Here is a 10641-nt window from a genome sequence, read left to right as displayed (position 1 = left end):
CCTTTTCGCTAAAGTTTCTCTTTAATCCTGAACGGTTATGTTTTCTCCAATGACATGTGGCCTCCATGTCAGAGGCGTAGCTAGGCTTTTCAGCATCTGGGGACAAAGACAGTTTTTGCACCCCCTCTGAACAAATTGGGCGTGGCCACGCATAAGAATGTGGGTGTGGTCATAGCTGGAGCCAAATGTACAAATCCTATTTAGATAGTCAGATGTCCCCTCCTTCCCCCCATTTAGATAGCCAATGTGCCCAAAGGGGCACATCAGGCAGCCAGCGAGCTGCCTCTCACTGCCATGCTCTGCGCCCCTTTACAGTGCTGTTTCCAGGGACATGTGTCCCTCCTTGCCCCCCCCCCCCCATAGCTACACCTCTGCTTCATGTTCCTTAGCACATCAAGCAGGGAATCAGGCGTAACTAGAAATCACTGGGCCCCCCTTCAGAACTTTGGATGGGGACCCTTCCTCCTCGCTTTCTGCACAGGTAAACTGAGTGCCAATGTTATTTAATTGGCTAGTGCACACTTGAATGTGTTTTCCCCATGCAGATAAAAACAGACAGCAGTGAAGCACTGCATGCATTTTTTCTATCAATCACATTAGCTTCTGTGATAAACGTGCGTGTTTTCACACATATAAACACACATGGGGCTTGATTCACAAAGTGGTGCTAACTGTTAGCACGCCTGTGAAAAGCCCCTTAGCACGTCTAAAAGAGCTTTTCGCGCGCTAATTTGCACGTGAAACGCATCGCGCACGTAAAGTTTTGCACGCGCATTGCACAGAGCGCAGGGCGCTCCGTTCGAAGTGCCCATTAAAGTCTATGGGACTTAGCGCGCGCATAGGACTTTGCGCGCACAACACTTTGCGCGCAGTAGTTAGCGCGCGATCTGATTGAGAAATCCGGTGCTAACCTACTTAGCACCCTGGTTAGCACGTCTAAAGGCTTTAGACGTGCTAAGTAGGTTAGCACGGCTTTGTGAATCAAGCCCCTGGTGTGCAGAAAACTGACAGACAAATGTGCCCCAGCCTCAGCTTCATATTACACTCACTCTACACAAGAGCATGATGCACACTGAATAGGGACTGTCTACAAATCTTTGTCTACAAAACTTTGTATAATTCCTTATCAGTGGCTAAGCAGATGCAGTCATTAAAACAATTTTTGGGCTGGTGCACATCAGAGCAGTTCTGAAGCATTTTTAAAACGCTTGCAGGGGAATACCGCTTGGCTAATGAAAGTGAATGGGATGGTGCACACCAGAGCGGTTTGTTTTTTCCACAAACCCAAACTCGGGGGCTGCAGCATTTTTTAGATTTCTGAGGTGTTTCTGCCTCAATGTTAAAGTATAGGAAAGTGGAAAATCGCTCTGAAAAATGCCAGATCAGAGCGGTTTTCCAGGCGTTTTTGTTACAGAAGCTGTTCAGTAACAGCTTTACTGTAACAATATATGAAATCTGCTACACAAAAACGCTCCAGAAAACACTAGGTGTGTTTAGAAAACCTCTCTAAACATGCCTAGAAATCTGCTTCAAAAACCGCTAGCGTTAGCAGATCTGCTAGAGGTTTTTGGTGTGCACTGGCCCTACATAGAGCGGAAAGCTTTCTCTCTTAACCACCCTGGCGTTCTGATTAAATCGCCAGGGTGGCTGCGGGAGGGTTTTTTTTAAATAAAAAAAAAACTATTTCATGCAGCCAACTGAAAGTTGGCTGCATGAAAGCCCACTAGAGGGCGCTCCGGAGGCGATCTTCCGATCGCCTCCGGCGCCCAGAATAAACAAGGAAGGCCGCAATGAGCGGCCTTCCTTGTTTCGCTTATATCGTCGCCATAGCGACGAGCGGAGTGACGTCATCGACGTCAGCCGACGTCCTGACGTCAGCCGCCTCCGATCCAGCCCTTAGCGCTGGCCGGAACTTTTTGTTCCGGCTACGCTGGGCTCAGGCGGCTAGGGGGGCCCTCTTTCGCCGCTGCTCGCGGCGAATCGCCGCAGAGCGGCGGCGATCAGGCAGCACACGCGGCTGGCAAAGTGCCGGCTGCGTGTGCTGCTTTTTATTTCGTTAAAATCGGCCCAGCAGGGCCTGAGCGGCAGCCGCTGGCGGTGTTGGACGAGCTGAGCTCGTCCAGACCGCTCAGCTGGTTAATTGTCAGTCTCTCAGCCCCCCTGTGGCTTCTTATTCTCCCCACGGGCCCCCTTGCAGCTGCATCCCTTGCATCCTCGATTGTTACGCCCCTGACATCAAGCCTGCACAACCTCCATGTTGTTCAAGGCTTTCCTTTCTCCGTTAGCGAATCAGCCCCACTTGAGCTCGCGCAGCTTCCTTCTGACTCATCCATCAGTGCACATAGACTCGCCTTGAGCCTGACATTTTCCTGTTTTATTTTCCTCCTATAAAACTTCACAGACGCTGCGCCGGGACGCTGCAATAGGGAGAAGGGTGCGCCGAAGCGCTTCCCTCGTTTCATGCGATATTATAAAAAACGAACGAGCGCCATGTATTGCCGTTTTAATCATTTTAAACCACGGAAACATAGAATCTGACAGCAAATAATAAACAGTCGGCCCATTTCATTTTATCAAACACAACTTTCTAATATTCCTCGTAAAGCACTGGGGAAATCTACAGGATGATTTAAAACCTGCATAAAAATGCCAAATAGCAAAACAAACCCTTAAAATAAAGAAAGCTAAATAGTTTATTTCTGGAGAACAAAGATGCAAATAACTTATGGGGAGGTGTCATGTCTTGCAGACATCTTTCAGTGAAATGTGTGCTAATCCATACAGGATTTATCCTGTGTTAAAATGAGGTAGGACAGCGCCACCTATTGACCACTACATTACATTGTTCTAAGTTAAGTTCAGCCTTTCTGTTACTCCTCCTCCTCTGTGACCTCATGCACCAGACAAGAAGGGAGTAGCCTTCTAGAAGCTGCCATTTTCACATGCTCTCTGCTGAGGAATCTTCTCCGTGCTTCCACTAATGGCTGCATAGCCGGTAAGGCATTCTTTCTAGTTGTTTTTTATGAATCTGCATGATTATTACTAGCTGTAGGCATGCATTATGTGTATTTCTGTGTAGGCAGCTAGTTAGTAGTTTAACTGTATAGTGAGGCCTAGTCAGCTAACCATGCAGCCATGTTCCTGTATGCACTAGACTATTGTAGGCTGATACGTGATATGTATATTTGCAGTTCATGTACTTATTGCATCCTTTCTGTTATTTGTTCACAGTTTCGTACCAACTTACTTCAGCTCATTAAAGCTACAGATCATTACCTGGTCTCAATTTATTGAGTAGTAGGAGGGTGTTTATCTGCCTGCTAAGCTCCATACACGCCCCAGGGGTACACGTGGTAGTGAGGACAGGACAGTGAAACGGCTGCTACCCGCGAGTGGAACCAGACCGGCTAGCTTCTCAGCAAGTGAAACGGCTGCTACCCGCGAGTGGAACCAGACCGGCTAGCTTCTCAGCCAGTGAAACGCTGCTACCCAGTGAGTGGAAAATAAGATACTGACTACAGAGACAGTTATACTACCACGCAGCTACGTGCATATCAGTACGCAGCAGTCTCTACACAGTCAAGATCCTTCACAGCAGCATCATGTCAGAAAGCCAAACTTCTTCTTACAAGACAAGGTCTAAAGTCAGTCGCTCTACAAGATCCTCGTCAGTCAGCAATGCGGCCGCCATTGCCCGCGCAGAAGCCGAAGCTGCAAAAGCACGTGCTGCCTTCGCAGAGCAAGAGATGCAGCTAAAGCTGCAACAAGCGACACTTGAAACTGAAAGGGCAAAACAGCAAGCAGCACTAGAGAAGCTCTCAGCACAGAGGGAAGCTGCTGCAGCTATTGCCAAAGCAGAAGCCTTAGAAGCACTCATCCACCCAGACGACGAAAGACACAGCAGGCCAGCCAGCCTTGATCTCGCCCATCAGGATCCCCTGCAGCGCACTTCAGATTATGTCCATCGACATTCCAGAATGATCGACTCTTTCCTGTCAATGGAAGATGCTCAACGGGACCTCATCGACAGATCTCATCAAACTCAATTCACAGCCCAGACAGAAAACCAGAATAAGCCTCCAGCCAGCAAGCCAGAAGTCAATATAGAAAATGAACTGATTTCAGAGCACCTGCCACCACGTCCGGAACTTCAACCGGCACATAACGTTCCAGGAACTTCTCCTTACACGCCAAATAGGTATGAGACATTTCGACCAAAACGAGAGACTACTGACAGGTATGATTACACACCACTTTCTCACTATGGCAACACACCACCATCTTTCCCTGCTCCTGCTCAAACCAGCATGGACATTGTTAAGTTCCTCACACGGCGTGAGCTGGTTGCCAAGGGACTTGTGAAGTTTGATGATCACCCTGAGAGTTATAGGGCCTGGCGGTCCTCCTTTAAGAACACAATTAAAGATGTTGAACTGTCCCCTAGTGAGGAGATGGACCTCTTAGCTAAGTGGCTAGGGACTGCATCTGCTGAGCATGTAAAAAGAATCAGGTCCATTAACATAAGAAACCCAGCAGCTGGACTAAAAATGGTTTGGGACAGACTTGATGAATGTTATGGTTCAGTGGAGGCTATAGAAAACTCTTTGTTTAAAAGGATAGAAGATTTCCCTAAAATAGCTTCCAAAGGCTTGCAGAAACTCAGGGAACTTAGTGACTTGTTAATGGAACTTCAGGTAGCCAAATCTGAAGGTGATCTGTCAGGCCTTGCATATTTTGACACTGCCAGAGGTGTTAACCTCATAGTACAAAAGTTAACCCCTGGCTTACAAAATGAGTGGGTTAAATGTGGTTCTAACTATAAGAAAAAATACCATGTTTCATTTCCTCCATTTTCTGTGTTTGTAGACTTTATACAGGATCAGGCTAAGATAAGAAATGATCCTAGTTTTGATTTTGCACTAACATGTACTTCTGTTCCAGGTCTTCCTTCACACAAAGCTTCAGTGGCAGTTCACAAGACTGAACTGTCTTCCCCAGACTCTCCCCACAGGTTTGCTGGCTCCTCCCAGGCAGCAAACAAAGTTAGAGACCCTGGTAAGCAGTGTCCTATACACAGAAGGCCACATTCTCTGCTGAAATGTAGAGGCTTTAGAGAGAAACCCATTGAGGAACGTAAAGCCTTTCTTAGAGAGAATAGCATCTGTTACAAGTGCTGCTCATCCACCACTCACTTTGCCAAGAACTGCAAGTTTAGTGAAAATTGTAAAGAATGTGATAGCACAGATCACAACACAGCACTACATCCTGGACCAGCTCCATGGACTTTACAACATACTCACAGCACAACCGAGCATGGCGGGGAGGAGGGTGACACTCCTACAGTTACATTTGAGGTCACTCCACAGTGCACAGAGGTCTGCAAAGGAGCCACAGGTGGAAGATCCTGCTCCAAAATGTGTCTAGTCCGAGTCTACCCAGCAGAACAAAGGGAGAAAGCAGTAAAAATGTATGCCATCCTAGACGATCAAAGCAATGGGTCTCTAGCCCACCCAACCTTCTTTGATATGTTCAATGTTAAAGGCCCCAGCTCTCCATACTCACTAAGGACTTGTGCAGGAATTGTGGAGACGGCGGGGAGAAGAGCATCTGGCTTCCAGATCGAAGCTATAGATGGAAGCATCTGCTTGCCCTTACCAACTCTAATAGAGTGCAACCAGATTCCTGATCATAGATCTGAAATTCCTACTCCAGATGTCGCATTACATCATGCACACTTGAAGCGTATAGCCCACCTGATCCCAGAACTTGATCCACAGGCTAAGATAATCTTGCTACTCGGGAGGGATATCCTACGAATCCATAAAGTGAGAAAACAAATAGATGGTTCCCATGATGCTCCTTATGCTCAGAAGCTAGACCTAGGATGGGTCATAATAGGTGAGGTCTGCCTAGGGCGTGTGCACAAGCCAGATTCAGTTCATAGTATGTTCACAAGTACACTTGCAAGTGGACGCCCCTCACTTTTCCAACCATGTGTCAACAACTTTCTCATAAAGGAGCTACCATGTGCCTCCCATCTACCTTGTCCCTTCACAGATGTCTCTAGTGACAATGATGCCTGTGACAGTGACCAAGACCACTTAGGATGCAGAGTCTTCCAGAGGTCAAAAGATGATAATCGGGTAGCATTATCTATTGAAGACAAGCAGTTCTTGGAAATAATGGAACGAGACTTTGTGAAGGACAGCACTAACAGTTGGGTTGCACCCCTTCCTTTCAGAACTCAGAGAAGACGCCTACCTAACAACAAAGTACAAGTGCTTAAACGTTTCTCTTCTCTCAGACGTAACTTCCAAAGAAAGCCAGAAATGAGAGAACACTTCTTTTCTTTCATGCAGAAAATATTTGAGAACAATCATGCAGAGATTGCCCCACCCCTTAAAGGTCCTGAAGAATGCTGGTACCTGCCAATTTTTGGAGTATATCATCCAAAGAAGCCAGGTCAGATCAGAGTAGTGTTTGACTCTAGCGCCAAATTTGAAGGCATCTCCCTAAACGATGTGCTGCTGACAGGCCCTGACCTGAATAACAAGCTACTGGGGGTACTTCTCCGTTTCCGCAAGGACACTGTCGCTCTGATTGCCGACATCCAACAGATGTTTCATTGCTTCCTTGTTAAGGAGAAGGATAGAAACTTCCTCAGATTCCTCTGGTTTAAAGACAATGATCCTTCAAAGGACATCATAGAGTATCGCATGAGAGTACACATCTTTGGGAACAGCCCCTCACCTGCAGTTGCTATCTATGGACTCAGATGTTCTGCTCAAGAAGGAGAGAGAGAATATGGGTCGGACACAAGACAGTTTGTAGAAAGAGACTTCTATGTAGATGACTGTTTGAAATCATTACCTTCCAATGACTCTGCAATCAGTCTCCTCAAAAGAGCCCAAGACATGCTTGCCTGCTCCAACTTGAGACTTCACAAGATTGCTTCAAACAGCAAAGAAGTTATGGAAGCCTTCCCTTCTGAAGATCATTCTAATGACCTAAGGGACTTGGATCTGGGGTCAGAAACTTTACCAGTCCAACGTAGCCTTGGACTTCTCTGGGACTTAAAATCTGACACCTTCACCTTTCAAGTTAGCAAGGAAGAAAAAAGTTTTACTCGCAGAGGTGTCCTATCTGCAATCAACAGCCTATATGACCCTTTGGGATTTGCGGCTCCTGTAACTATCCAGGGTAAGGCCTTGCTCAGAGATTTAACCCGTGAAACTACTGACTGGGATGTTCCATTGCCTCCTGACAAGAAGAATCTGTGGGTAGAATGGAGAAACTCTCTAACAGCTCTGTCTAGCCTTAAAGTTGCACGCACATATGCTCCTGTGCCATCTACAGATGTCCAAGATCATACACTTTGTGTATTTTCTGATGCTTCAGTTAAAGCCATATCTGCTGTCGCTTATCTTAGAACCATAGACATTAAAGGACAATGCCACATTGGCTTTGTTATGGGCAAAGCAAAACTTGCACCACAGCCTGAGCACACGATACCCAGACTAGAACTTTGTGCAGCAGTCCTAGCTGTTGAAATGGCTGAGCTAATCACATCTGAGATTGACATTGACCTTAAAAAGGCTGAATTCTACACAGACAGCAAAGTAGTCTTAGGCTACATCTACAACGAGTCCAGACGATTCTATGTTTATGTCAACAACAGGGTGCTGCGGATTAGGAAATCCACCAGTCCAGAACAGTGGCATTATGTGTCCACTGACAACAATCCTGCGGACCACGCTACCAGAGCTGTTGCAGCAAGTCATCTCAAGAATACAACTTGGTTCACAGGTCCTGCATTCTTGTGTAATTCCACTCCAGCAGTTCACCAGAACAACATGTTTGAACTAGTGGATGAAGACTCAGACACTGAGATCCGTCCACAAGTGTCTGCACTTCACACAGTGACACTCTTCAAGTCCTTTGAATCTCATCGCTTCAAGAGATTCTCTACCTGGAAATCACTTGTTAGAGCCATTACCTGTCTAGCTCACATAGCCCGATCTTTTCAAAGAACCAATTCGAATGATGCTAAGAAGTGCAAAGGTTGGCACCACTGTCAAGAGGTATACACCATAGCAGAACTCCAGCACTCCAAGAACTTCATCATTCGCACTGTACAGCAGGAAATCTACACCAAAGAGATTGCCTGTATCACTAACAGCAAGTCTATCCCTAAAGACAGCTCTTTAAAGAAACTTGACCCATTCCTTGACAAGTACGGTCTACTGAGAGTAGGAGGTCGTCTTAAGCAAGCAAGTCTAGAGCCTGATGAAAGGAATCCTCTGATAATTCCCGGTCATCATCATGTTACAAGATTGATTGTACAACACTACCACTTCCAAGTCAAGCACCAAGGAAGACTGTTTACAGAAGGAGCTTTACATACTGCTGGATTGTGGATAGTTGGGGCAAAGAGATGTGTGAGTAGCATCATCTTCAGTTGCATCACATGCCGTAAACTTCGTGGTATGCTACAAACACAGAAGATGGCTAATCTGCCTGCTGATAGGCTCAGTATGGATCCTCCTTTCACCAATGTTGGACTTGACGTATTTGGGCCTTGGTCCGTCACAGCACGTCAAACTAGAGGAGGTCAAGCAAACAGTAAACGCTGGGCAGTCATATTCACCTGTATGACCATCAGAGCTGTTCACATTGAAGTCATCGAATCTATGGATACTTCAAGCTTTATCAACGCCCTTAGACGGTTTATTGCAATCAGAGGTCCTGTGAAGCATATTCGATCTGACAGAGGCACCAATTTCATTGGAGCTGCTAAAGAACTACAGATCTCTTCCAATGTTGATGCCAAGATTGTGGAAAGATACCTGAGTGATCAGGACTGCACTTGGACTTTCAACCCACCTCACTCCTCTCACATGGGTGGAGCTTGGGAGAGGATGATCGGCATAGCCCGAAGAATCTTGGATTCCATCTTTCTACAAGTAGGAACTGCAAGGCTCACTCACGAGAGCCTGGTAACCTTCATGGCTGAAGTCACAGCTATCATCAATGCTAGACCTCTGACTCCAGTTCTTAGTGATCCAGAAGAACCATTCCTTCTCACTCCTGCAACCCTCCTTACCCAAAAGACTGGCAAAGTGAGTCCTCCTCCTGGTGAGTTCAGCACTAAAGACATGTACAAACGTCAATGGAAACAAGTGCAGTGCCTTGCTGACACATTTTGGGACAGATGGAAGAAACAATACATCTCTACTTTGCAACCACGGAACAAGTGGCAGACTGTAAGGCCCAACCTGAAACCCGGCGATGTTGTTCTTCTAAAAGACTGCCAATTGCAGAGAAATGAGTGGCCTCTAGGACTTGTCACCAAGACGTTACCAAGTGAGGATGGAAATGTCCGCAAAGTAGAAGTAAAGGTCTGCAGACAGCAAGAGACCAAGTTGTTTCTCAGACCAGTGTGTGAACTCATTCTCTTATTATCCCCTACTGAATGATAGTGGTATCTGTTGATACCAGACGGGGAGTGTCATGTCTTGCAGACATCTTTCAGTGAAATGTGTGCTAATCCATACAGGATTTATCCTGTGTTAAAATGAGGTAGGACAGCGCCACCTATTGACCACTACATTACATTGTTCTAAGTTAAGTTCAGCCTTTCTGTTACTCCTCCTCCTCTGTGACCTCATGCACCAGACAAGAAGGGAGTAGCCTTCTAGAAGCTGCCATTTTCACATGCTCTCTGCTGAGGAATCTTCTCCGTGCTTCCACTAATGGCTGCATAGCCGGTAAGGCATTCTTTCTAGTTGTTTTTTATGAATCTGCATGATTATTACTAGCTGTAGGCATGCATTATGTGTATTTCTGTGTAGGCAGCTAGTTAGTAGTTTAACTGTATAGTGAGGCCTAGTCAGCTAACCATGCAGCCATGTTCCTGTATGCACTAGACTATTGTAGGCTGATACGTGATATGTATATTTGCAGTTCATGTACTTATTGCATCCTTTCTGTTATTTGTTCACAGTTTCGTACCAACTTACTTCAGCTCATTAAAGCTACAGATCATTACCTGGTCTCAATTTATTGAGTAGTAGGAGGGTGTTTATCTGCCTGCTAAGCTCCATACACGCCCCAGGGGTACACGTGGTAGTGAGGACAGGACAGGAGGAGACATTCTCCCCCCCCCCTCCCTGAAATGTAATGAACAATCCATTATAGGGAACCCGAGGTTAGAGTGATATGGAGGCAGCCTGCCATATTTATTTCCTTGTGAACAATGCCAGTTGTCTGTCAGAGTACCTGATCTGCTGCATGCTTGTTCGGGGTCTATGGCTAAAAGTATTAGAGGCAGAGGATCAGCAGGACAGCCATGAAACTGGCATTGTTTAAAAGGAAATACCTATGGCAGCCTCCGTATCCCTCGTACCTTGGGTTCCCTTTAAAATCTAACTCTAAACTGAAATCTAATAAACAGAGTAAAAAGAAACAACAACTCCATACAACAATAATTGAAGAGTTGATCTATAAAATGACCTTACTTTAGGTCACATGACCCTCAATTCCTGATTCCCAAAAGGATACTTACACCATTTAAAGGACATCCGAGGTGAAAATAAACTGATGAGAAAAACAATTGTATCTATCCTCCATCTCCTACTAATG

The 10641-nt window shown here is 45.9% G+C and overlaps 1 protein-coding gene across 2 annotated transcripts; it reads left to right on the top strand.

Annotated features, from left to right (window-relative positions):
• The first annotated feature begins 2741 nt into the window (after positions 1 to 2741).
• LOC137518147 (uncharacterized) lies at positions 2742 to 10143 on the top strand. 2 transcript variants are annotated; one of them, XR_011020748.1, is made up of 2 exons: positions 2742 to 9767; positions 10004 to 10143. XR_011020748.1 is itself a non-coding variant. In XM_068235544.1 (2 exons), the coding sequence occupies exon 2, from the start codon at positions 3603 to 3605 to the stop codon at positions 9474 to 9476; it is 5874 nt and encodes a 1957-aa protein (XP_068091645.1). In that variant the 5' UTR covers positions 2742 to 2995; positions 3232 to 3602; the 3' UTR covers positions 9477 to 10143. The 2 variants fall into 2 exon arrangements, 1 of the variants encoding a protein (XP_068091645.1); XM_068235544.1 differs by having other exon boundaries at positions 2742 to 2995; positions 3232 to 10143.
• Positions 10144 to 10641: the final 498 nt, after the last annotated feature.

This window comes from Hyperolius riggenbachi, chromosome 5, assembly GCF_040937935.1.
Source record: "Hyperolius riggenbachi isolate aHypRig1 chromosome 5, aHypRig1.pri, whole genome shotgun sequence".
Lineage (NCBI taxonomy): Eukaryota > Metazoa > Chordata > Amphibia > Anura > Hyperoliidae > Hyperolius > Hyperolius riggenbachi.
Note: the sequence above shows the minus strand (reverse complement) of the source record. Positions and strands in the feature narration are given on the sequence as shown.

Coding starts and splice junctions, on each gene's coding strand:
- LOC137518147 (XM_068235544.1), top strand. CDS start 3,603: ATGTCAGAAAGCCAAACTTCTTCTTACAAGACAAGGTCTAAAGTCAGT.